This window comes from Gekko japonicus, unplaced genomic scaffold (genome assembly GCF_001447785.1).
Source record: "Gekko japonicus isolate JY-2015 unplaced genomic scaffold, Gekko_japonicus_V1.1 scaffold27, whole genome shotgun sequence".
In the NCBI taxonomy this organism is placed as follows: domain Eukaryota; kingdom Metazoa; phylum Chordata; class Lepidosauria; order Squamata; family Gekkonidae; genus Gekko; species Gekko japonicus.
In genome coordinates this window covers 1,980,313-2,008,295 of record NW_015172002.1, presented here as the reverse complement: position 1 = coordinate 2,008,295, position 27,983 = coordinate 1,980,313, and the positions used below count along the sequence as shown (strand labels likewise).

Sequence of the window (27,983 nt, the reverse complement as noted above, 5' to 3'; positions counted from 1 at the left end):
CAGCGGACATGAGTTTCGCAGACAAACAGCACCCAATTGATTTTTAACTTCCACTTATTCTTCCCATTGCTTCCACTGCTGCTTATCTCTAAAAGCAAATACTTTTCCCTCCTTCCTTGCAGCAGTCATGAAATGTAATTAACGGAATCAGACAAGACAGGGAGGGACTCAGGACCCTGAGGCTCTACTGGAACCTGCACTGGTTCTAAAACCTGATTGTAATGTCTTGTGATAGAACAGCAACCTTCCCCTGTCAGTCCCTGGAGAAAAGTTGCTCTTACCACAAGCAGCACCATTTCTGATCTTTAAGAATATAGGAACAACGGTTTAGCCCTGCCAATGACAATTGAGAGAGAGCAATTAGACAGCTTCATGGGCCATGATGATCCTTCATCGCTAAGATCTATGCACAATATAACAACTAGAGCTAGAGAAGGAACATATTCCATGCATAAGTTACAATGGATGTCCAAATTTTTATAAATGTTAGCATTTAAGTGTGAGTGCTAGAAAACCACACTGAGGTGACTGTCAGTATTTAATGGTGTATCTCCCTGTTTTCAGATGCTCACAGGGTTTATCAGGTCTGTTAACATTTGGCAGTCAGCAAATCTCAGGCATTCACAGTTGGGTTTAAATTAATGGCTCCTGCCATCAAAAGTGAAATGTTGATATATGAAACCCAGATGGTGTGTTGCTATCCTATAATAATATGAAATAGGTGAAATAGATCAAGTTTTAAAAAGTGGAATAATTTCCTGTAATAAATGTGAATCCTGTGCAGATATTTAAAAGCATTTAACACTGTCCACATGTAAGGGGGAAAGGTATTGCAGCCACTGACCCCGTCCCCAATATCCCTGGGCATACAAGTGTACATGCATCAGCTCTTCCATGGGATTTGGAGGTGCCTATGAGTGTACTTGTGCCCTTCTGTACCTCACTATGGACATTCTGCTGAATGTGCAGTTGTAACGCCAGCAGACACCATACTGCTCTGCCTACCAGCGTACAGTGTAAGCAGTTTTAAATATTTGCATAGGGCTATTATACTTTGTGTGATCCACTTTGTAGTGGAACAGTCCTGCTGTGACTTACAGGCCCTATTCCACCATGCCCTCCAAGGCCTCTGGGCCCCAGTGGCTGCCTAAGGTCTCTGACTGGTATGTGCCGGGTTTTTCCAACACCCGGAGGGGCTTTTCTCTATCTCTGTTCAGCCACTGGCACCACCTGGCCTTTGCAGGAATTGCCCATTGAGAGGGCCAGGGCTCCCAGCGTCCTTGCCATGTACTGAGGCCTCACCTCTGTGCCTCCTACTATCCAGCATCTAGTTATAACGGGGGCAGCTTACTGTCTTGTGCACCACTAGAGGAGTAGCCACTCACCAACTGACTGCTCCTCCCCTTCCTCCTGGTACTCCTTTTTTAAAATTAGTGGGCCCAGAATAATGAAGGTCTAATGTGTGGTAGAAGCCCTGTCCTGGTTAGCCCAGGCTAGCCTGATCATACCAGATTTCAGAAGCTAAGCAGGCTCCTGGTTAGTATTTGGATGGGAGACCTCCAAAGAAGTCCAGGGTTGCTATGCAGAGGCAGGCAATGGCAAACCCGCCTCTGAACTTCTCTTGCCTTGAAAAACCTATGAGGTCACTGTAAGTTGGCAGCAATTTGACTTGAATGTGCTACAGAAAACCACTACCAGCATTAAAAGTTATAAAGCATTTATTGAAAAGAAAATGTTCGCAAACATACTCTTAGCACAGCACCAATTGAGCAAGGGATTCAAAAGGAAAGGGTAAAATTCAATTCCTCTGTCCCTCTCTCTGTATATGCCTTGGCAGATGTCAACCTAAGGCAGGCTCTTCATTTAAAAGGTTATAGATGTTGTAAAGGGTTTCTATTACCTTGAAGCTTCTGCTCAGGTGTATGGGCCAGCATATGGAAATGACCGCCTCCTATAGGCCTCAGGAAAGAGTTCTGTCTGCCTCAATGAAATCAGCAAAAAAGAGACCCTCCTCCTTGCTCCTAAGAGTTTTATCATCTCTCTTTCTCCTTCCGCTGACCAGGTCAGGACAGCATGAAGAAGCTTTTACTGAAGCCTTCAGGAATTTTTTCCTGAAGTATTTCTAACACCCTAAGTCTTCCAAATCTTTGTTCCCTGCTTGATATCACCTGTCTAGTTGGAGGCAAGGGGAGCTTGACCATCCCATTGTCTCTTGCTAAACCTATTAGTATTTCTAAAAGGGTGGCTGAGGAGAGGCTGGAAAGTGGTTGAATTGACTCCTTGGGTTCTCTGCCAAGAGAGAGAGAACTTTTTAAAACTCAAGGTGAAGGATTTGCTCAGTTCAAACCTTCAAAGAAAAATGCATTTCTTTACACAGTACAAAATGCAAGACAAGTTGTACCTGTTGTGAGAAAAGTGTGTGTGGCTGCACATGTCTGTAAATGCATTTTACCCGTGCCACCCACACTGTCCTCTTGGTTCGTGTGTCCCCTGAGTGTTGCCTTCTTACCAAAGGCAGAGGTGTAAGCTTGGAAATCGCTAAGCACTGGCAAAGACACTCAAAGGTCTCTTCTTAAAATAAAACTTATCTTTATTAAAAGATAAACATTCAAAGGTTTGCCTGGCAAGGTGGCTGGCAAGATGCTCTGCCATCTGCCAACACAGTACACTCCTATTTCCTAAATGCAGATAGTGAATACACAGAAAATAATAAACATGCAAGCAAAGTCCCCCCCCCAAAAAAAGCATGCAGAAAACGAAAGGCCTCTCGGGCTGACCCTCAACATCCCAGGAGAGTAAAACCTCTCCTGGTCTTTCAAGAGCCAGCGAAAGTCTGTTGAATTGGACCAGTATTTATACCACATGATCAAAAAGGTCCCTCAATAATTAAATTACAGTTGTAAATTAACATTTCGGAGTTTTACAGGAAATTGCTTTCTTGCATCTTACACAACAAACATTCACATTCCACAGGATCAATACAGTGTCATTGTTTTCTCCTGATGTTTCCCAATCATGGGAAATAAACTGTTCTTTGATGTTATCTCTGAGATGGAAGTGGGGAGTGTGAAATCTCAGTATCTCAGGAAGTTCTTTTGGATTGAAGTCTGTAAAATGGCCTTCCTAGCCAACTGCAGTTTATTGCAGGTTATTGTAAGTCTCACACCTGTGGAGATTTCCTGGGAATGGAATGTGTGACTTTTGCGTGTGACCAAGAAGGAAATTTGTCTGGAACAGCCTGTTTGCTGTTTTGCTAGCAAAGACAGAGACAGCTATATAGATTTTATAAACTATTTGGTTCATTTTTAAACCTAAACCTTTTATATTTCTAAAATTTCTTACCACAGCACCCTAATAGAAGACCTGGAAAAAGAAACCCCAAGCAAGGAGACACAATGAAGGAGATACAGCAAAACAAAGTGTACAAAGCGCAGAATTACAAATTTGCTGTAGAAACCATCCTTTAGTCCAGGGGTGTCAAAATTACAACCTGCAGGCCAGAACCAGCCTGTCTAGGGTTCTTATCTGGCCTGCGAGCAACTGATTACCTTTATTGCCAGATGACAGTGGCTGTGTGTTATTTCCCTGTGTACTGTCCCAGGGCTAATGAGTAGTGGGCGGTGGAAGTGGAAGGGCAGGCATCAGGGAGATACTGTAAGGAAATACTGTAAGAGTGTTAAATGTTTTAAGCATGTTTGTATTTTGAGTAAAAAATAATATCATTAATTTGCTTTGCCCGTTTCCTTTTTAAAATTATATCCAGTACCTGGCATTAAATTTTATGGCACACATGGCCTGGCCCAGCAAAGTGACATTTATGTCAGATCTAGCCCTCGTAAGAAATGAGTTTGGCACCTCTGCTTCAGTCCAACCTTTTCTTTGTCCATGAGCAGTTTAATGAATATATTGTTTCAAAAAAATCTATCAAAATAGAGCATCTTTAAGGCACATATAAATATGGCTGTTCTTATCTCTGTGTATCTTTATTTCTCATTTTATAGTTTAATTACTTACTCAGTTCAGTACATTGAGTATGATCCTTTTATCACTCCGGCTGAACCTTCCAATCCCTGGAAAAGTGATGACACCACGTTTTGGGACTTAGAAACGAGGTAAGAAGTGAAGACTTCAGAACTTTTCAAAGGAATCCTCTTTGTGCACCTGACTGCCTTACTGCTGTGCAATGCAAAGACACACACACATCCATCATTGATCTATTTACGTAATTTATAATTATATGAATTATATTTATATTCTATAATTTACTTATTTTTTGCAACCAGAAAGTCATTTTTTGTTTCATTTTAGTTGGTCAGGGAAAATCACCCACATTTTCTTATTTGAGCCGATGTGCCCTTCTCACAAAACAGGGACTTGGGATTCAATCCCACCTCCCACATACTTATAGAGTGCGCTTTGCTGGTTTCAAATGGCCCTCTGGAGATTCTGTTCACCCAGTTGTGGGGCGCGGGAGGTTGTCAGTGTGTTGCCTGGATGTTGGAGGCAAATAGCAACTCTGGAGAGCCTGTTGACATCATGATAATTGCATTGGGTAAAAGGGTTAAGACACATAAACCTCAGTGTGATCCCAGTGATTCCCAGTGTAATCTGCAGTTGCTGTTTGCCAGTTGAAAACACATGGTCAAAAGGTGTGCTTTCATATGTGGGAGGTGATTTCTACTTATGGAAATGTTCTTTTACACTTTGAGATATAACATGAAGACTAGATGCAGATTCAAACTTCCTGTTGTGCAAAAGATTGCACAACAGCTTGCCCTTCCCTTGTCCAAGAAGAAATATATAAACTCCTGGGAAACATACCTGTAGCCCTGTAGGAATTCCTGCAGAAGCATTTTAAGTTTCCTGCAGAAGGCTTCTTCTTGCGATTCTTTGGATTCAACCCCAGAGCTCTTCAGTTTGCCCTAACTATTAGGAAGAAGCTAGAATATGCCTGTACCAAACCTTAGGTATAGAGATATGCTATCTTGAACTACAGAGTGGATTTCTTGACATTATAATCAAGTAACTATATGTAAAAGAATAGACCCTTTTTAGCAGATTTAGCTTTCCCTTTCCATCACACAGAAGTTTTAAATAAATTTTAAAAAAAGATTCATTCGAAACGGGTAAATTACTTGAGTCCCATGTTAGTGTTACTGACAAGGTGCTGTCTGAATGTAAACCTGCACTCGATGTATTGTTTGGGTGAAACATATCTTTCTCTATGTATTTTTTGGGTGAAATATATTTTTGACAATATTTGATACCAATATTTAGACGACAATATTGAAAAATATAAAAAGAAAAAGAATAAAGGAAAAAATTGTTTTACCATAAACATTAAAAAAGTTAGTGCTGATTATCTAGACCTTGTTTGTTTTCTCAAAACTAATTTGTTGGTGATAATGGGTGTCAGAAAACTAGAGAAGAGAATTTATGGGACTTGCCACTTGTCTGTGTACATCCTGCTAGCATTCTAAATTCCATGGGTTTCTCATCAACTTTGAAAAACTCTCAGTCAGATAGAAACTACTGAGAAACATTTGATTAGAGAGCGATCACCATACAGATCCGTACATGGCTATGAGAGTCCAGCGTGATCAAATGTGCTACATGATATCCCCCTTTGCAACCAACTTTTTACATTAAGTTCTACCAAGCTTATATTGTGATATGTCTATAGTAACGAATCACATCTTTTTCATACATGCCTTTTCTTTGCTCTCTGAAGTCAAAAGGATGTGTAGTTTTCTGAGTTTAATTTACATTTTAACTGCTTAGTGATGTAGTTTGTGAACTTAGGCCACTGTTAGACGTGCCATTTGATGTGGTGGAAACATGGTGTTGTGCAATCACACATCCTTTATAGCTGCAGGCTCAGCCCATCACAGTGCAATCAGACAGCACATTTGGGCAAGTGGGGTTTTTTGCCTTTCTTTCCCCATGCGCATAAACAAGGAATCGCACCTCCACATTAAGAGTTCCCTATGAAGTATGCGGTTATGTACATACTGCTAAGTGGGGGGGGAAATAGCACCGAATGAGCAGACCATCCCGACAGCTTGAGTGCATGCTTGAGCAATCAGACAGGGGAAAGTCCATCTGTCATGATCTGGGCTGTGCCACCAGAGGCCTACTAGGCCCAGGGAGCCTGGTTAGCAGTAATTGAGGCTGGGCCTACAACTCCCAGAAGCCCCTGAGAGGTTTTGGAGCCTAAATTGACCAATAGGAAAAGAGGAGGACTTGGAATAAAAGATCTGGTGCAGCAGGAAAAAGCTGTTGTTCTTCCCAGGAGACAGAGCCAGAAGGGACTGAGGCTGCTGTGGGGAAGAGACCCTCATCCTGAGGGAAGGGTGAGTAGTCTAGTGTCACTTGGAATAGTGAGCTAGGGACAGTATATATTTAGATGCGTTAGGGCATTTTATTTCTTTAATTTTCACCCACTTACTGTTATATTTCTGCACCTTGTTTGTTTGACCTCTTATAAAATAAACTATTTTTATTGTTCACTCTGCCTGGTCCTCATGCCTATTATTCGGCCAAAAGGGAGGTCTAAAGGCCTGGGAGGGTGCTCTGGGCCTTCTCAGAGGAGCCTGGAACCAGAGTGGTGGCAGCATCAGGTGACACCCCACCTGAGCCATGACACCATTCATGGTCCATCGACAAGCATTAGGACTGGACTTTCCCTGGTGTCTTTTAACTCCACTTCTGTGGCAGGGCAGCACAGGGTGCTGATGGCTGCGGGACCTTTCCCAGATGTTGCTGTCCGATCATGCTTTTTAGATCTGTCAGGCATTTGCAGCTGAGTTGGATCTAAAGGCATGTCTGGCCACAGCATTAAATTACTATTGAGAAAAAATTGTGCGACAGCTTGTCAAGGAAACAATGACTAGCATTTGTTTGTTTTTTTCTCTTTTTATAACAGCAAAGAACCTTCTCAGCACCGTGTCAAACGATGGGCTTTCTCCATAGATGAAGTGTTAAAAGATCCAGTGGGGCGTGACCAGTTTCTTCGATTTTTGGAATCAGAATTCAGTTCTGAAAACCTCAGGTAAATAAAGGCCCTTCAAAAACCCTTTGGATTTAATACTCCAATGGTAACAACCATGACTTAGAAGAAAGGGGGTAACAATTGAGTGGGGAATACAAGAATCAGTCTATTGTATGGAATAACTGAAAATGAGATAACAGTTATGCTAGTCTGGGCCAAAAAGCTAGCTTAAAATCAACCACTAAGGTATTTGCCACATTCCTTTTAAAGACATATTAGTAGGATTTTGGTAGAAGTCAATAGTTTCAAAAGGTTGCCTTAGATATTCTGGGAACAGTCACATGATGATTGCAGGAAATACAAGACAATCTGATTCACAAGTCTCATCATCTAGTTAGCTCTCTCCATTATCTCAGGCTGAAGCTGGACCATGTTCATAACTGACATGATGTCAGAATCTAAGTGCAAGCTGAGTCAGAGTCCAAAGTCAGATTCAGTCCAGAAGGTCAGTTACCACAGAACAGAGTCCAGTTCAGAGCATGGTCCAAAAACCAAAGTCTAGCAGTCCAAGTTCATATACAGGAACAAGCAGGTCTGATATCTAAGTCCAAAGCACAGTCAGGAGGAGGATCAGGAGCACAGGCAGGAGCAGGAAATGTGCTCACAACAGTCCACTAGGTGGTGACTTGTTGCTTCCACAGCAAGCAGTCCCCCTTGACTGGCATTTATAGGCATCTGTTCCAAGGTCTTACTTGCAGCCAGCTGCTTGGGAATAACCTTGCAGCTACTTATCATCAGCAAACAGCTGGCATTGAGCCAGGAGATGTGTGCTCTCCTGGAGTTCCATTCTAAGTCTTCGTCTCTGGCGCTCAAATGGTGTGGGTGACACTGGAGGGCTGGTAATGACCACTTGGGTTTTATCTTTTCGAATGGGGTTGGTGGCTCTGCATCAGCTGCTGGCTGTGAGCTCTGACAATCCTGAAGCTCATCTTCTTGCTTGCTGGCTCCTGCTGCTTCAGAGCTGGCTACACAGGATGCATCCTATCCTGAAGAGTCCTCGCCTCCTGAGGAGTCCTTCTCTCCTGTCTAACCCATGACACATGATGTCTGCCAAGACTACTTGCCATGAGTATTGATGTTTACAACCATTAATCACATTGCACAATTTAAAATATGTGGGGGGGGGTTATTACTCTGGTGGACATATGCTACAAGTTATTGAAAGCCTCTTAAAGGAAGTCATAGCTTGGTATTTAGAAAGTAGACTTCTAGAAATAGACTGCAAGGTAGTTCCCACACATATCCTTTGAAATCAGACCTCTGTGGACAGCTGATACTGAAGGCTTCCTTTCTTGAGAACATAATGCAAGTATTCTAGTTGCCACAGACTGAAAAAAAGATCATGGGAAGCCATCATGGAATGGCTGAGGTGGGAAATGCACATTAATCTTGTAAGGAAATGACTATGCCACGTAAATAGAGATATGTCACTGATCTTCATGGTCTCTGTGCATCACACCTCTGGGATATAGTTCCCCTAGAAAGTGAAAGGGATTTTCACGTCCGCTCCCCAGTCACACGCCAGCCCCACTGCGCATGACCAAGGGAGGGGCACGACAATCCCGCCAGTTCTCTTCTGTCTGCCGCACTGGTAGGATCTTCTCCGCTTCGGTCGGTAAAAAAGTTGGGCTTTTAGGTCTATTCCTCGCTTTCTTCAAAGTTTCTTTGTTTTCTTCTTGTTTATTTTTCTTAAGTGAAAGGACTTTGTTTCTATGGATTTATTTCCTTTTGGACTCGTGTGTCCCCCCCCCCGGCCTATGGCCAAGAGGTGGGGTTTCTTTAAACAGTGCCTTAAGTGCAGCAGCAAGATCGGGGGGGGCCCCCCAGACGGACACTTGCTTTGTCTTTTGTGCCTCGGGGAATCGCACCGAGTGAACTCTTGTGCTCATTGCGCGAAGTTTTCAAGGCAGACAAGGAAGAACAGAGCTGCTAGACTTCGTGTTGCGCTTTTGGAGTTAGCGCTTTCATTGAAGCTGTCACAGGACACTTCAGGGCATGCGTCAATGTCGACTGCCGCCTCAGCATCAACAACTGTGCTGTCCCCAATATCGACTCACATAGATGTCGACCGCCCGATGCTGAAATGCTCAGCCCAGACATCTCGGTCCTTAGCCCATACTCCCTCCAAAAATGAAGGGAAGGCAAGCCAGTCAAGCATAAAAAGCATAAGAAAACTCCCCCTATGCAATCTCCGCTGACCCCTCGGAGGGTCTCAGAACCAAATCCTAAAGGGGCTGCTTCTCTTGACTTTTCAAGCTGAGAGCAGCCACAAGGTGTACCTCAGTCGCCTTCGCTGCGTCCTATCCAGCTCACTGACTCTGAGCACGATATGTTAAAAGTCTGCACTCAGACCACAGAGCTGATGCATTTGTCCGTCCTTCACAGCACCGACCTGATGATCGAGACTGACCATCGGCACCAATCCACCCACCACCACCGCCCTCCTGGGACCAACGGCAGTGGCAATACATGTATGGGGTCTATCCATTTACAGGCAGTATGCCGTGGTTCCCACCCCAACCAATGAAGTGGGACCATCAGTCCACCTCTTCACATCTCTCTTGGTATCAAGATACTCCATCGACGCCGGAGTTCGTGAGGCCCCAACTGTTGAGGCCGATGGGCAAACCTTCTAAGCCGTCGCACCCGACAGTTCCAAAGATTAAAGAACCATTGAATCCAATTCCATCAATACCAATGTTACCTATGTCTTTTCCCGAGCCGTCTGAGCACTCCACCTCTTCAGACGCTTCTCAGGGGATGAGAACCCCGATCCTCCGGTGGAACCCTTGCTGCCTCAACAAGTGGGTGATGATCTTCCAATCTCCCCTTCGGAAGACTTGAAATTCTATGGAGATTTCATCAAGCGGATGGCTAACATGGTCACTCTGTCTATGGTACAGCCCCCACCTACTGTGACAGACTCCGTGTTTGATATCATCTAGATGGACACCTCTACCCTGATTGCCTTACCAATGACTTCAGTCCTCCTTCAGATGGCTAAAGTCCCATGGTTTCACCCGGCATCTACCCCCGTCTCGAGCCGGAGGGTAGATCATATGTATAAGGTGCAGGAGCAGGGTGCTGAATTTCTGTTTACCCACCCTAAACCTAATTCTGTCATAGTCACTTCTTCCTCCAAGGGCAGACACAGTCATTCCACCCCCTCTGAGAAAGAAGGAAGGAAATTTGATTCGTTTGGAAGAAAATTTTATTCTGCAGGAGGACTTGGCATCAAGACCTCAAACTATACAGCGTGTATGGGGTGATAACAGTTTGGTCTTTTTGGAGCAGATGTCTGAATTTATTGCAACCCTCCCTGAGGATGCTAACCATCAGGCTTGCAGGATTCAGAAGGATGGAATGCTTTTGGCTAAGCATCAGCTCAATGCAGCTAAGCACACATTGGATGCAGCCGCCACAATGCTGACTTCAGCGGTTACCCTCTGATGTCACACCTGGTTGCGTTCTACTGCCCTACCGCAGGACACCAGGACTCTTATCGAGGACCTTCCATTCGAAGGTGAGGGCCTTTTCAGTGCCATGACTGATACGGTCCTGCAAGACCTAGACAAAAGTATAAAGACGTCACGAAATTTAGGAGTCACGTCAGCTCCTAAACTGTCCAAAGCAAAATCCTGGAACAAGCCATGGTCTTGGACATCCTCTCTTAAGTTGTCCCTGGAAACACTGTGGCAATGCTCACCCACCATGTCTTCCCGCCCTTATGGGCACAAACCAAAATTCTCACCCGTCTCTTAGCCTAAGGCTAAGACTTCGAAAGCTTCCAAGCAGAGCCTTTGACTCCTGTTATCCCACCCCTACCCACCTGTCTCCCTACTTGTCAACTTGGCAGTGAATAACATCAGACTGGTGGGTGTACTGTCGGTCATCGAAAAGGGGTACCTCATAGAATTTATCCAGGTACCCAAGGCCCCCAACTTCATAATTACTCCACCATCCAGAAAAAAATCCAGAACCTTCTTCAAAAGGACACTATCGAACCAGTCCCAACAGCACAGCGTCAACACGGGTTCTACTCCCATTATTTTATGGTCCCCAAAAAAGATGGAGGACTTCATCCTATTATGGTCCTCAGGGGACTCAACCAGTTTATCTCCTATCAGAAATTCCGAATGACAACATTACAAAGCATTCTCCCCTTTCTCAGTGAAAGTGTCTGGATGGTAACCCTGGACTTGCAAGACGCATATTTTCATATAACTATCCACCCATCTCACAGGAAGTTTTTGCGTTTTGCAGTCGTGGAAGGCCATTTTCAGTACAAAGCCCTTCCTTTTGGACTTTCAACAGCGCCCAGAGTCTTTACAAAAATGATGATTGTCATTGCGGTGTACCGCCGTCTCCAGAGTGTACAGATCTTTTCGTACATAGACTATTGGTTGCTGGGAGCAAGCTCCAGAGAGACTCTGCTCAACCATATCGATTTAACGCTTGTCACCTTAGATGCGTTGGTCCTGAGGGTGAACCTGAAAAAGTCAATGCTCCTTCCTTCATTGAGAGTCCAGTTTATCGGAGCAATTTTGGATTCGACTGTCTGCCAGGCCTTTCTCCCTCCCAAAAGGGCGGGAGGCATTATCGCTGTCAGGGTTCGATAGTCAGATTACACCACACAGCACTTCATAAGAAGTATTCTGTTTATTGGTAGTTCATAACTATGACATGTGAACGTCTTTTGTCAGGAATGGACCAAAGCAGCAGGGCACCCAGAGTTATACTAGTTTCAAAACACCCCCCATTACAATCAGAAGCCAATAAGCATTGTGTGTGCGCACGGGAAAAAAGAGAATGGGCAAAATAGGAGCCATTTGTTCCCAGCAGGTCAGGAGCAGCTGGAACCTCAAGGTCAGCAAAGCATAAGCAGATAACAACTCAGACAGGAGACATCGTTACTGTACCAGGCTGGGGAGAGGAGGCTCTCCCCCCACACACATTCCAGGGAAATGGCAGTGTTAACTGACAATCACTCTCATCAACCTAATAAAAATACAGGGAGATGCATCAGTGCATCAGCAAAGCAGATTCAACGGCTCTTGGGTCTGATGGCTGCCACCACAGCGGTACTTGTCTTCGCCAGACTACAGATGAGACCACTTCAGTTGTGGTTCCTCACACGTTTCCATCCACAGTGGCAGCCCAATCACAACGGTTCGTGCTACCTGTGCAAGTGCTGAATTCCATACAGTGGTGGGAAACTCCAGACAACCTCCTTCAGGGAGCACTATTTCTTGCACCCAGCCCCGAAATGACCCTAACCACGGATGCATCCCTGTGGGGATGGGGAGCTCACCTCCAAGCTGTGTGCGTGGGTGCCAAATGGGAACCTCATGTGGCCCACAAACACATCAACTTCCTGGAGCTGCTCACCATCCAGTATGCCCTAAGGTCCTTTCGCCGTCTCGTGGCTCACCGTACGGTGGCAATCCTGACAGACAACACCACCGCACTGTGTTACCTGAACAGGCAAGGTGGGACAGTGTCCAGGGGACTCTTGTCGACTGGCCCGGGAGATTTGGATCAAGTGTCAATCCCAGGGCATGTTCATCATTGCTGCTCACCTGCCAGGATCGCTCAATATGTATGTGGACTTTTTGAGCAGAGGAGGTGCAGCTCTCCACGAGTGGGAGCTCAACTGGGCTTACCTCCAACCAATTTTCCACATATGGGGTCACCCAGAAATTGATGCATTTGTGAAGCATCAGAACGCGAAGTGTTGTCTGTTCTGTACCAGGGCGGGACAGGACCCTCTGTCTCTGGGGGATGGCCTTTTGTTCCCATGGTCCCACAGGCACATGTACCTGTTCCCACCAATTCCTCTACTAACCAGAGTGCTGAGCAAGATCATGAAGGAACAACCTTAATGTATCCTCGTGGCACCATGGTAGCCACATCAGCACTGGTTCCCAACTCTACTCCACATGTCCCGGGGCACATACATACATCTCCCCCTGGCACCAGATCTCCTCCTGGCTCAGGAGGGCTAAGTGCTTCACCATGATGTACCACACCTCAAACTCACAGCGTGGGAATCCCTTAGCACAGCTCAGAAACAGGATAGACCTTGTTCTGTTGAACTGTCAGAAGACAGCTACACGCGCTTCCTATGAAGGGAAGTGGAAGAAATTCCTGTTGTACCTCAAGTCGTTGGGTTTACCACCGCCCCCTACGGACTTGAGGATAGTTTTAAGATTCTTGTTGACCCATCTGGACTTGGGTCTTAGTTGCTCCTCTTTAAGAGTCTGCTTAGCCACCATTTCCGCCTATCATCCTGCAGTGGACGGCTATTCCATTTTTTCTCACCCGCAAACGAAGCAGTTTCTGAAGGGCTTCACTCGCCTCTTTCCTCCGGCTCGTGGGCCAACTCCCTCCTGGGACTTACCTCTAGTACTGTCCAGATTAACGGGCAAACCATTTGAGCCCATGGCCACGTCTAGCCTGCAGCTTCTCTTGTGGATGACTGCCTTCCTAGTAGCTATTACCTCAGCAAGACGAGTGAGCAAATTGTCTGCACTCTGTTGCGATTCTCCGTATTTGGTTTTCCACCATGATGGTGTCACCTTGGCCCCGGATGTCTCTTTCCTGCCCAAGGTTGTTTCCAAGTTCCATTTGCAAGCGGACATTGCTCTTCTGATGTTTTTCCCATCCCCTACGAGCGATGAGGAACACCGTCTTCATACTCTAGGCGTCAAGAGAGCCATACTCTTCTACCTCGATAGGACAAGGTCATTCCGTCAGTCACCAGCCTTGTTCATCTCCTATAGCACACCTGTGCAGGGGAAGAAGCTTTCTTCACAATGTCTATCCAAGTGGATTGTGGAAACTATCAAACTGCTACTTACTGGCCAAACGGCCACTTCCGGGCTTGCACCAAGCGCATTCCACCCAGGCAATAGCCACGTCCACAGTCTTCCTGAGAGGTTTGTCGCTCACTGACATCTGTCAAGCAGCAACCTGGGCTACCCCCACACACACACACGTTTGTGAAGCATTACGCCCTGGATGTGCGTCTTCATCAACGTTCTGTGGTGGGACGGGCAGTGTTGCAGGCGGCACAGGTCTAGGACCTTCAGCTCCCTCCTCCAGGTAGGCCTGTTTTTGCTTGCTAATCTCCCAGAGGTGTGATGCACAGAGACCACGAAGAAGATAAACAGGTTGCTTACCTGTAACTGATGATCTTCCAGTGGTCATCTGTGCATTCATACCACCCGCCCTCCTTCCCCTCTCCTTTCAGTCCTCTCCTTTTTATTACTCTGAGGCTGATGGCAGTGGTTAGAAGGAACTGGTGGGATTGTTGTGCCCCTCCCTTGGTCATGCGCAGTGGGGCCGGTGCGTGACTGGGGAGCGGGCACAAAAATCCCTTTCAGTTTCAAGAGGAACCAATCGAGGTCGGCGCAGGCGCACTATATCCCAGAGGTGTGAATGCACAGATGACCACTCGAAGATCATCAGTTACAGGTAAGCAACCTGTTTTTTTCATGTTTCTGAACCCATTCTAAAGCTTTTGGTAAGCACCGTTGGCTGGAGGACTTCTAGCCAAGGAGAGTGCAGTCACACTTCTAAATATGTTGCTGTATTTTTAACCTGAAAGGAAACCTAAATATATATTTGCATGAAGAGACTTCAGTTGAAGTGTCTGATGCTTGACAGATTTAAACTAAACTCTCAATTGACTGATTTTCCTCTCTAAAAATTACTTTGGGTTTCAAAGCAGAAAGTGCACAGTATCACAGAAGAACATGTTTTAGCACTAACCATATAAATGTATGGATACATTTATATGGATATATTGAGTAAACATGGATACACATGACAGTTACTTGTTTTCCTCCTCATAAATAACCCCACATCTGGCCCACATCTTCCCTGTAAATGTATTCCAGTATCTCTTTTCTAGTTAGGAAAAAACAATGATCACTAGTTTTATAAACAAAACAGGTACTGAGTTGAGTACTGAGAACATACTCCTGTACCATCGGGGCAAGGCTATTGGAGAAAGTAACATGTGAACTGATACATACCTGGATGCAGCAGGAAAGAGATGAGGGAAAGCAAAGGGTCTAAAGGAGTAGATGTACTGGAAGCCCACGAGATGCATCTTCTCTTAGTGCCCCAGAACTTTTAAAGGAACAGGCACCATCCCTCTATAAAGACTAGCAATCTTTTCTAGAGCAGATGTGTGTGCAGTATCATTGAGAATACATGTATATATTCTCCTATCATTACTTTCCCTAGATAGGGTCAGATTTTCAACTGTTTTCACCCACTGTGCCGCCTGAGGGCACCTGATTCACACAGAGAGCAGTCTTAACACTAAGCTCTGCTTTCTCAGATACAGCCACCTTGGGGATTTCAATATGTCCACTGAGAACTGTTTGGCCCCATTGGTTTTTTAAAAAAAGGAATATGGTTATGACGTGGTTGCACTTGTGGCCACCATGTAAATTCTGTAATCTCATATGTGGTTCACCATGAGAGCAGGTTCAGAGCCAGTGTACTATTCAAAAAATAATTATTGGCTCCAGAAAACATTTGCTACATAGTGTGCCATCTTATTTAATATTTATTTGAACTATTTGCACGCCATCTCTTTCTATAACTGTGAGGCAAATCACAACATAATAAAATAGCAATAACATTCAAAACAGAACAAAACAGTAACAAAAAACAAAACATAACAAAAAATATAAAAATGCTAGGATATGGAACATAAGAGAAGCCAAAGCTGAATCAGGCCAATGGCCCATCCAGTCCAACACTCTATCACACAGTGGCCAAAAATACCAGGTGCCATCAGAAAGTCCACCATTGGGGCCAGAATACTAGAAGCTCTTCCACTGTTGCTTTCCCCCCAAGCTCCAAGAATACAGAGCATCACTTGCCCCAAACTGAGTTATCTATACCTTGTGGCTAATAGCCACTGATGGACCTCTGCTCCATTTGTTTATCTAATTCCCTCTTGAAGCTGTCCATGCTTGTAGCCACTGCCACCTCCTGTGGCAGTGAATTCCATGTGTTAATCACTCTTTGGGTGAAGAAGTACTTCCTTTTATCCGTTCTAACCTGACTGCTCACTCAATTTCATTGAGTGCTCACGAGTTCTGGTATTGTGAGAAAGGGAGAAAAGTACTTCTTTCTCTACCTGCTCTGTCCCATGCATAATGGGATATTACCTCATTATCCAGCAGCAAAAAGAGCGTACAAGATAGCAGAAGTTAAAATAACATCAAATTAGAATAATAATCTTAAAACATCCTCAAGGTAGCACTGCATAAAACTTCCTAAAAACCTTGATGGCATAAAAACTGGTGGAATAAAAATGGAACAGCTAAAAACTTCACAAGAAAAAGGGGATCCTAGAAAGTGCATGGGAAGAAAAATGGAGGATGCCTGATAGAACTTAAGAGATATGGTGTCCTAGATAAGTTATTATGTTTGCCGCAAGGGTTGGGACTCAAAACAACTTAGAACATTGTTCCCTCATCTTCCATTTTGCCACAACCACCACCTTGTAAGTTCTGAATGGGACCCTAGAAAATATGCTGCTCTTTGCTATTTTAAGAGTTTTATACTCACAAAGAGAATCTATTGTGCCTTATGTCCTGTATGTACATCACTGTCCTTGAAAAAGATTGTATTCCATACGGGTAAATTACTAGAGTCCCCTGGGACTAGTGATTATGAAACTGACAAGGTGCTTTTTGAATGTTTGAACATAGTGTAAACCTGCACTTTGATGTATTGTTTTGGTGAAACCCATGGTTGATAATACTTGACACCAATGTTTATATAATAGGATAGGAAAAAAATTTAAAAAGAAAAAGCACAAAATAGATCTATCTTAAGCATACATCTATTATACACAGTGTCATATATTTTTCCATACCCACCTGGAGGTTGGCAAACCTAATATTAGCAGAACTTGAGCGTGCTGGTATGCAGTCCACTGAACCCAGCACCTAAGTAAGATGGAACTGGATAGGAAGCAGCAGTGCTCCTAAAACTGCAGATGGTACTGAGAAAAGCAGAGGTTTGGGGAGCAAAAGGATGGGGGCTGCACTTGCACTGAGTGAAAGAAGGTCTCCTCGAAACTCAACAGCCCCTAGGACCCAAAGGACTATGATTGGTCTAGGAGGGCGAGAATCTTGTGGAAGGGAGAAGCTATTTCAGTATTTTGCCTCTGGTCACAAAATGCCTAAGGCCAGGCCTGGGGGAAAATCACACCAGCTGTCTCCAGTTTCTCCTTCTGTCAGAGTTTTTGAATAGTGACTCCCACCAGAGAAATCAGGAAAATGTCACAACTAGAATTACCTTTTGCAAACAAACAAGCTAGCAAAAGGACAAGATAGTTCCTAGCCTTGAAATAAAGCATGTGTGAAAGTGGAAGAGAGAAGGGATTAGGAAGTACAAAAGGGGAGACTGTAACAGCTAGTGCAAGAAAAGAGGATTTGCACAAATGAAAGTCAGGAAGAGAAAGGGATTTCCTGGGCTTTATTAGAATTATCAGTCACTTTAATTTAAGATAGTGGGGTCATTGAAAAGTCCTGAACAACAACAAAGTTGAATTCACTGGATTCCACTTTCTTCCATTCTTCAGCATGCTTGACCACTGCAGCGCCTGCCAATGACCACACCCCAGGACTGCTTCCCAAATCACCAATACATGTGCAGCCCCTGTAGTTAGCAAAAGTGTGCTTCTGCTAACAAAGAGAAAACACGTGTGTTGTGGGGTATTAATTACTGAGACTATAATCTGTGTATACGGGGGTCAAGATGCAGACCAACACTCAAAATAAAGGAAGGGGAATACGCTTCTTAAACAAGAAGAGAAATTTATTGAATTACCAGAAAGAGAACCAAGTGAAATCAGGTAAATAAAAATAGGGCTTCTGCAGAAAAGAAATAAATACATATATGGAATACAAACACAGTTGAAACCCTGTCCCTAACAAACTACCTGCTACTAAGGGAGAAAATAAAAGGAGAGAATTAAAGACATACAGGCCTGCTTCCTGAAGATGACTGGGCACATCTGGAGAGGCACAGCAGAATGGGATGGAAAAGCAGAGAAGGAAGTCATACAGTTGAGATAGCAGACTGGGATCCAAAACCTGATACAAACTGGATGGACTGAGGGATAACTTCTTGTACATTTTTGCTAAGATTGAGGAGGGGAAAAGGTGTTGGCACTGGAATGTGGGAGTGATGAAGAGTCCATCTCTCCAGAGATGAGCTAACTTGAAAAGGGGTTTTGTGAGGGGAGTTTTTTTTTTTTTTGCATTACAAGTATCAAGAAGAAGTGTTCCTTTAGGGAGACCGAGAGTTAGATAGGCAAGTAACGCTGACTGAGTATTTTACAAGATAGAGCAGTGATGGTGAACCTTTTAGAGACCGAGTGCCCAAACTGCAACCCAAAACCCACTTATTTATCGCAAAGTGCCAACATGGCAATTTAACCTGAATACTGAGGTTTTAGTTTAGAAAAAACAACTCATACATTAACATAAGATGATCCAAAAAAAGGCTTTCATTTACTTAAAATTATTTGGCAGAGAATTCCACACTTTAATGACGGTCTGGGCCTTGCTGGGGTGATGGCAGGCATGCCCACAGAGAGGGCTCTGAGTGCCACCTCTGGCACGTGTGCCAAAGGTTAGCCACCACTGTGATAGAGTATTGGGGGGGGGATCTTCCTGTCAACAATTAAGATAAGGAGGAAATAGCTGGGGCTGGTCTGTTGCTCATTGTCTCAATTATTTGGGTCATTATTAAAGCCAGATTGTCAGGGAGGGAACCCCTTGGGCCATTGGGGAAAAGGCCCTTTGATCGACTCCTACCAGATACAGCTTTTACATGTTTAATGGAAGATTTGCTTTGGCATTCCTTTCATGCCCTCAGCATGACCCACTGTCATTTTGCTATCAGTTTGATCCAAACTTCATTTTTCATTACTAGGCCCATGCTAAGATGTACAAGTGTACAGGGATCCAAAATGAAGGCCCACTGTGAGAGGGAGTCCCATGGCATCAGGACCCAGATTTAGCATTCATTTCCTAGACTGTAAGTGAGGTGGACCAAAGTTTGTACCTCTTCATTCTGCTTTCACTACAGTAGATAAGAAGCAGGGAAGTTTGGTGAGAGCAGACATCCAAGCTGTCATCCTCCCTATTTCACCATAGCAGGGCTCCCCAACCTTTTTCAGACTGTGGGCACCCTTGTAATTCTGATACCTGGTAGGTGTAGCCACAAAATGACTGCCACAAAATGGCTGCAACAGGAAGTGGAGCACCAAAATGACTGCAGAAGCTGTGGCAGCTGCTGCCAAAGGAACATTTTTAAAAAGTGTGCACAGCCAATCAAATCTCCAGTGGCCATTCAAAAATCCTCCTGGGTAAAAGTCCCATATTGCACACTCACTTTCTAAAAATACTTGGTGGGCACCAGCAAAGGTATCAGTGGGCACTACACTGGAGGCTCCCGAAGTCCTTCTGGGAGACCAGAAGTGAGTTTTGGCAACTTCTAGTAAAACCATTAAGTGCGGGCCCTGACACGATAATGTCACCTGGAAGTGACGTCATCACACTGGGGGCGACACTCTGGTTTTTGGGCAAAACTCTATGGTAAATTTGGGCTCAAAAATAGAGTTTCCCCCCCAAAAAATAGAGCATCACTGCGTAATGTTGGCAGCACGATGACATCACTTCTGGGTGACGTCATTGCATCCTATGTGCTTTGCACACGTGACAAAGAACTCCCGGAGAGGAGGAGAAGAAGAGATTGGATTTATACCCCGCCCTTCACTACCCAAAGGTGTCTCAGAGCGGTTTACAAACTCCTTTCCCTTCCCCTCCCCACAACAGACACCCTGTGAGGTAGGTGGGGCTGAGAGAGCTCTTGACAGAAACTGCTCTTTTTCAAGAACAGCTCTTATCAGAACTACGGCTTGACCAAGGTCATCCAGCCAGGTGCAAGTGGAGGAGTGGGGAATCAAACCCGGTTCTCCCAGATTAGAGTACGCACACTTAACCACTACACCAAACTGGACCTTCAAGCCCCCTGCCAGCAGAACAGTGGGACCTGACAACCCTACTATTTATGCCACTACCAATTGCTAGGTGTGAAACAGCATTGTACCAACTGGTGTACCTCAGTTACAGCATAAGGAGTGGCTATTGTAATGTTAGTGGTGGCACTGCAGGAAGCTGGGGTGATGTCCTAGTGGCACCTGGTTTGAGGTGTAATACAGAAAGAGAAGAAGAAGAGATTGGATTTATACCCCGCCCTTCACTACCCAAAGGTGTCTCAGAGTGGCTTACAAACTACTTTCCCTTCCCCTCCCCACAACAGACACCTTGAGAGGTGGGTGGGGCTGAGAGAGCTCTGACAGAAACTGCTCTTTTTCGAGGACAGCTGTGCCAGAGCTTGCGACTGACCCAAGGTCACATCAGCAGGTGCAAGCGGAGGAGTGGGGAATCAAACCCGGTTCTCCCAGATTAGAGTCCGTACACTTAACCACTACACCAAACTGGCTCTCTAATACAGAAAGAGTGCAGAAGTTTCAAGAAGCTACTTTAACTTCAGTAGCAATGTTGGTAATCTCATGACCACTAGAGGGTGCAGGTGCTCTATAGGTACATATCTCTGCTAAATTTCAGTTCAGAACATCTTGAAGGCCTTTCCAGGGCTTTCTTTGTATAATGCAGAGAACCGTGTCCTATCCTGTGGACACTGGGAAGGCTGCAGGATCCTAGCAGAGTTGCCTAAACTACTGTTTGCAGAACTGTTGTCATTTGCCAGTGTTCACAAGTGACAGTGGAGTATGTGGCACTTAATACAGAAAAGTAGGTGTCCCTCAGAATTACTTTGCCATTATGCCTCCCTTCCTCCTTAACAGTGACATACTAATGCTGAGCAAGCTTTGTGTTCAGCCATTAGGGGACAACATAAGGTGCAAAGCCATGAACCACATATTATAACACTTATTTGGTAGTCTAGGATCTCAACCTTTCTCAGTTCTGGAGCAAAATTTCTCTCTCATTGTACACGGGGTATGGTGCAGATATATTTGTGGATACACAAAAGGTCATGGGGTATTTTTGTATCTGCAAACTGCACAAAGAAGCATTTGGTTTTTTAAGAAAATGTTTGTGGGTGTTCAAAAGTTAGCTTCTCTTTCCTTCACCATATCATTTCCTAACTGTGCAGTGTAGACTTTTAATCCATGCACGCTCAGACACAACCTGATTGAGTGCTTCTGATGTCCCCTCATCCTTGCTCCACTCAGTAGGCAACTGTTTAAATATACAGTTAAATCATTCACAAATCACATAAGTCAGGCCCTGACCTGGATAGCCCAGGCAAGCCTGATCTTGTCAGATCTCGGAAGCTAAGCAGGGCAACCGCTAAGAAATACAAGGGCTGGGACGCAGAGGCAGGCAATAGCAAGCCACCTCTCTGAAATGTCCAGGCCCCACTAGGGGTCACCAGAAGTCCAGGCATACACACGCACATACAAATACCAAAACAAAGAAAGAAAAACAAATCATATAATTCAGTCATAAATAAATTGTGTTCTTCAGTAATGCCATACCCTTCAGTGTTCATCTCACTAATCTTTAGTGACGCTAAAAGTCACTAGTTTGAATCCACAGTGTCTTTGCGTATGCACAGGACTGAAAAAACCAAATAAAACAAGTTTGGCAGGTGTTTGCAGCTGTTCAGTGAGGATCGATCAAGTGATCAACTTGCATCTGATTGACACCTCGAACACGGTACATTTGTCTGTAGAATATGTCTGTGGTGAGATTCACAGCATCCCTAGCAGTTGGCAACCCCAATAGAGAATGATTCCTGTGCTCACATGTGCGTAAGAATATATTGGGCATGGGATAGCAAAAGTAAAGCCCTTGATTTCAGTGGGAGAATGCGAAGCACATACTTAGTTCTCTGTTAAACCTGCTTAATTTTGGCAGGGTCGTGCCCATTGTATATGGGAGATATATATGATTTAATTCTCTATAAACTCTTCCAGTCCTAGGGTCCAAGTTATGTACTCAATAGATACACTTTTCATTATTTATTTAGAAGATTTATAGGCCACTTTTCCAGCTCAAAGTCTACAACACAGCATGCAATGAGATTGAAATTATACAAATAAAAGCTCAAATATCCGATTCACTAACAGGGCTACATTTTAAGGCCATCTAACTACCAAGGAGGGAGTGATCTACCAAGTCCATTTAGTGAAAGCCATTTGCTCCCAACTCCTCCCCCTGGTTCTGTAATTTTCCTTATAAAATGTGAAAAATGATTTCATCTCCATAGCCTCCGAAGAAGTGACTCTGACTCATGAAAGATAATGCTGGAATAAATTTTGTTAGACTTTAAGATGCTACTGGACTTCTGTTGTATCTAGTTTGATGTTTCTTAAAATAAGCAGTAAATGAATCCTGGATCAGGTAATTCCCTCCTGAGAAACAGAACAAAAGGAGAAGACAAAGCAGAGCACATGTTTTTGCCTAGGCCGCCTTTTGTGGAGATCACTGTGTGGATAACAACCAGTATATTAGTTGATGACCAGGGGTGTGCAAAAAACCCCAGTATTTTTCGGTTTGGGTCTATTGGGCCCGAAAATATTTTGGTATTTCCGAAAAATCCCAGATCCCAATACCGGTATGGTATTCAGATCTGGGGTTTTCATTTTTTTTTTAATCTCAATTTTTTCTAGGTCCAATAGACCTGAGAAGAAAAATACTGATTTTTTAAAAGCCAGCCCGACCCTAGGGCCAGCTTGGCTTCTCCAGCAGCTTGGTTTAAACCCCAAGATCTGCGTGTGGCGGGGAGGTCTCTGCCCACTGCACACAGACCTGGCTGGGAGGGCTTCCCTTGAAGTGTGGTTTAAATTGTGCTGCAGGAGAAACTGGCCCCAGAATCTGCATGCAGCGGGGAGGCAAGAGAGGATCAGCTGGGGCGGTGGAAGCTGAGAGCTCCACGTCACCTTGGCTGGAGCTGGCTCCTCTTGCAGCTCAGTTTAAACTTAGCTGCAAGAGGAGCCAGCTCCAGCCAAGGTGACATGGAGCTCTCAGCTCCCGCTGCCCCAGCCGATCCTGGGCTGGCTCCTCTTGCAGCTCAGTTTACACCGAGCTGCAAGAGGAGCTCACCAGCCATTCGGTATAGCTGAATATACCTGAATAAAAGCTGAAAAATTGGCTTTACTCGGGCTCAGCTGTACTGGTAGCCAATCAGATTCTCTGATCTGTTTTCAGCTTAAATAAATTTTTTTAGCTCAATCTATGCTGAATGCACACCCCTGTTGATGAGTGCAACTGGAAGTATTAATGTTAAATATTAGAACTTAGATGCTACCCTTCCTTTTTTATCAAAATGTTGTTTGTTCTGTGTAAACATTTTCCTTATAGTTGTTTATTTCAAGCCTGTGTCCTCTTTGTCTCTCTAGCTGTAATCCTCGCTCACAGCGGTGCCTCTTGTCTTAGGTTTACATTATGTCCTGCCTGCCCCTGTCACAATGTGGGCTGTCTGGAATGAGAATGCAGTGATGAATGTTTTCCTCTGGCTATGCGTCCCTTTTCCTCAGGCTGTTCTGCCTGTACTGAGTCATAATGGAGCAGCTTTGTCCTGTTTGCTCAGGGCTTTCCATATCTTAAACTGTCCTGAAATATCACCGTTTTCATTCCATGTCCTCTATAAATAAAATCACAAGAAGGGACTCTAAAAGGCCACCATTCATTTTAGGACCCTCATTTTGGTACACATTTACTGATTCAATTGCACACTAATTGTCCTACATTTCTGTCCTCAAAGCAGATCTTGTGATGGCACATTTAGGCTGGGCTAAGTAATGAGACTGGATTTCTTTAAAAAAGATTTTGAACACTGTAAAGACTGTGGATCCCAACAGAGGGTTGCACTACAGTTGATCATTGCAGTGTTCCCCATGTTGAATGGCTTATCCTCCTTGCTCTTTCTTTTTGGTTGCCATGGCTTTGGAGGAGGAAAACCAGAATTGGACAGTCAATCAAACTACAGGAGGTTTTGAAAGGCAACTGTGGTACAGCCCACCAGAGCTTGTCACAGATGGCTTAAATGCCTCTCTGAGCTGAAAGATTGTTAAGACCTAGAAATAACAGCATGTAGATGCGTTATTTTAACTGCTAAAAAACAAAAATTTGCAAATTCTGGTTATTCTTGATAGAATTTTAGTTTTGTGAGAATTTCTGGGAATGGGAATACATAATTTGATGAATAAGGAATATATTTTTCCATGACATGTACATTGTTAAAGGACAAACATCCTTATTATCTCATTTCAGAATGAGGAGATGGGGTTGATTAATTAGCATCGTTCTTTGGCATGCTGCATTTCTCAAAGTTCTTTTGAAAGCTTTACCACCTGAATACATGGACCATAGAAACCTGTGAAGGTTCAGTGGCCTTAGAAGGGTGTAACTCTGCTTAAAATTTGCACTGCAAGTGAAGTACATGTGTATGTTGTCCGACGCAGGGCTCTTTTCGTAGTAGGAACTCCTTTGCATATTAGGCGACACACCCCTAATGTAGCCAATCCTCCAAGAGCTTACGGAGCTCTTCTTACAGGGGTTATTGTAAGCTCTTGGAGGATTGGCTACATTAGGGGTGTGTCGCCTAATATGCAAAGGAGTTCCTGCTACAAAAAGAGCCCTGCCGGGCGACTCCTATAATATCACATGCATGGAAATAGCAGGATGATTCTGTTGCATTCAAAGATCTCTGCCTAGAGTTGTCCCAGGGGAGTGAAAACTGGTTTTATTGTAAACTCGGAATAAGGCCCGTTGCGGAAATAAATACAATGAGATCTAGAAAGAGGTTCTGGGTGGGTCATAGACTCATAGGGTCAATTTGCTGTGGCGACCTCAGTAGGGTATAATGACTCAGAGTCCACCGTTTTCTCCAGGGGAACTGATCTCTGCCATCTGAAGAGCAATTGTAATTCTGAGTGATTTCCAGCCCTCACCTGGAGATTGGCAGCAATGGTTCCCCAGGAGGAAATGGCTGGTTTGGAGGGTGGAGTCTATGGCATTGTATCTGTCTGAGGTCCCACCCCTCCTCAAACCCCACCCTCTCCAGGCTCCACCTCTCAAATCTTCAGGAATTTCCCAACCTGGAAGTAGCAACCCTATCTCCTTCCCAGCCAACCATCAATATACCATTATCTGTCCCTCTGACTTCAGTTTTCCATCCCCCCCCCCCAATATCTGGAGCCTGTACCTAGGAAAAATACAGTCTTTCTCCACAGTGGGGACCAAAGCAGCTCACATCATTCTCCTCTCCCCCTTTCGATCTGCACAACAACCCTGTGAGGTAGGTTAGGCTGAAAGTCTGTAAGTGGTCTGAAATCACCCAGTCAGCTTCCAAAGGAAGAACCTGGGTCTGGCAGACCCTGCTCTGAAGCACTAACTGCTAAGTCACACTGGCTGTCATAGAAGGCTACCTCAGCAGGGTATAATGACACAGAGTCCACCAAGGGAACTGATCTCTGCCATCTGGAGAGCAGTTGTAATTCTGAGTGACCTCCAGCCCTCACCTGGAGATTGACAACAATGGCTTCCCAAGGGGAAATAGCTGGTTTGGAGGATGGGGTCTATGGCATTGTACCTGTCTGAGGTCCCACCCCTCCTCAAACCCCACCCTCTCCAGGCTCCACTCCTCAAATCTCCAGGAATTCCCCAACCTGGAGTTGGCAACCCCATCTCCTTCCAGGCCAACCATCAACCTACCTTTATCTGCCCCTCTGACTTCAGCTTTCCATCTCCCTCCCTCCTGCAGCCTATACCTAGGGAAAGTATAGTCTTTCTCCACAGTGGAGACCCAAGTAAGAGGGAAGCTACCTCAGCATGGTATAATGACACAGAGTCCAACCTGCAAAGCAGCTGTTTTCTCCAGAGAAACTAATCTCTGCCATCTGGAGAGCAGTTGTAATTCTGAGTGATCTGCAGCCTGCACCTGGAGATTGGCAGCAATGGTTCCACAGGAGGAAATGGCTGGTTTGGATGGTGGAGTCTATGCCAGTGTACCTGTCTGAGACCCCACCATTCCTCAAACCCCACCCTCTCCGGGCTCCAGCCATCAAATCTCCAGGAATTTCCCAAACTGAAGGTGACAACCCTCCAAGATGGAATTTGACAAACATGGAGGCTGGAGCAGGCAGGAAAAAAACCCAATGCAAGCAAGCCCCACCCCCCAAGCAACAACAACCAGCAGAAGCTGTTCATGCCAGCCACCACCACCACCTCCTGTAGCAGTGAATTCCATGTGTTAATCACAGTTTGGGTGAAGAAGTACTTCCTTTCATCTGTTCTTCATCTGTTCTAACTTCTAACCCGACTGCTCAGCAATTTAATTGAGTGCCCACTAGTTCTTGTCTTGTGAGAAAGGGTGAAGTACTTCTTTCTCTACCTGCTCTATCCCATGCATAGCCTTGTAAACCTCTTATCATGTCACCCCTCAGTCACTGTTTCTCAAAGCTAAGATCCCCAAGCACCTTAACCTTTCTTCATAGGGAAAGTGTCCGCCTCTTATCATTGCAGTTGCCCTTTTCTGCATTTTTCCAGTGCTATAAATATTCTTTTTGAGGTGTGTGTGGTGTGAGTGGTCCAATGAGGTTGCACCATCAATTTATACAGGGCAGGGCCCGTATAAATGTTGTTCCTGTTGGTCTTTTGGGGTTTCTGTGTGGCAATCTTGCACTGCCACAGTGCCACTTGTTCTGAAGTGTGCCAATTGTTCTCATGGCAAACAAGCACCTCTCAAGACAGTTCACTTTCCCTGAGATTCTGTGGGAGAGTCTGACTGCTGGGTGCTGCCTGCTTGCCTGCCTTAAGTGCTGCTGGCTGGGTTTCCCCATTGGAAACAATGGGGGTAACCTGTTTGGGTGCCCATAGAATTGGGCCCACTGTTCCAATTGCTTTGGGACATGGGGTTTTATGTGGGGAGAGGCTCCCAAAGCTACCCTGAAAATTTGGAGCCTCTCCCTCAAACCCTCTCTACCCCCCCGAGCCACTAACAGCACCCTGGGGAAAAGTAACTTTTCCCCCCATCACAGAGAACAATGGAGGGGATGGGGGCAACCTGTTTGGGGGCCCGTAGAATTGGAACCCCTGGTCTAATGTTCTTGAAATATGGTGGGTATCTTGGGGAGAGGCTCCAGCAGCCACCCTGTGAGATTGGAGCATCTCCCTCAAACCCCCTCCCCTCCAGCCCCTGGAATATACCCTATGTTTTCACCATTGACTTCAATGGCCCATAGGATATAATGAGGCCGAAATTGACAATCGGCTGGCCCAAAGACTCCAGAATGGCTCCTATTGCCGAAATTGACATGCAGGAGTTGAAACAAAAACCCATTTTTATTAACAGTCAGAAATGCAGATGTAACTGATCGGTCTTGCATTTTTCCCCCATGAGGCCCAAATGAACTTTGTTTTTGTCTGATATTAATACAAATGGAAAACATACATTGGCTGCAGTATATGTTTGATATATCTGTAGGCCTGTAGCCATGGGGGGCTCCTGGGGGGCTCGATACCCCCTCCCTGATTTGCCCTGCCACCTCTCCTCCGGCCCAGGGACCAGTCCGGGGCTTCTCCCATTGCTGCCTTTACCTGCCCCAGGCACAGCCACTTTCCCTCCTCCTCAGCTTCCAGTGACTGTTCTGCCCATCAGCTGCAAGGTCCATCCACCTCAGCTGACTGGCTCACCTCTCCTCCTCGACCCTCCTGAGTGCTCCCGGCCTCTTAAAGGGTCTGCACCCTCAGGCAGGGCTGGGAGAGCTGAGCACCCATCAGCGGCAGCAAGGTCATCCACCACCACTGCTGCCTCCAGACAGACTAAGGCTGGCCAAGCATGCATCCCGCTGCTG

General features: G+C 45.0%; 1 protein-coding gene across 1 annotated transcript in view; it reads left to right on the top strand.

The window, feature by feature from the left end:
- Positions 1 to 27,983, top strand: part of RGS6 (regulator of G-protein signaling 6) — a 130,772-nt gene that overhangs the window by 73,921 nt on the left and 28,868 nt on the right. Inside the window, exons 11-12 of the mRNA XM_015420041.1 lie at positions 4,002 to 4,112; positions 6,926 to 7,051. Coding sequence (XP_015275527.1) covers positions 4,002 to 4,112; positions 6,926 to 7,051 — 237 coding nt within the window. The remainder of the gene's footprint in view (positions 1 to 4,001; positions 4,113 to 6,925; positions 7,052 to 27,983) is intronic.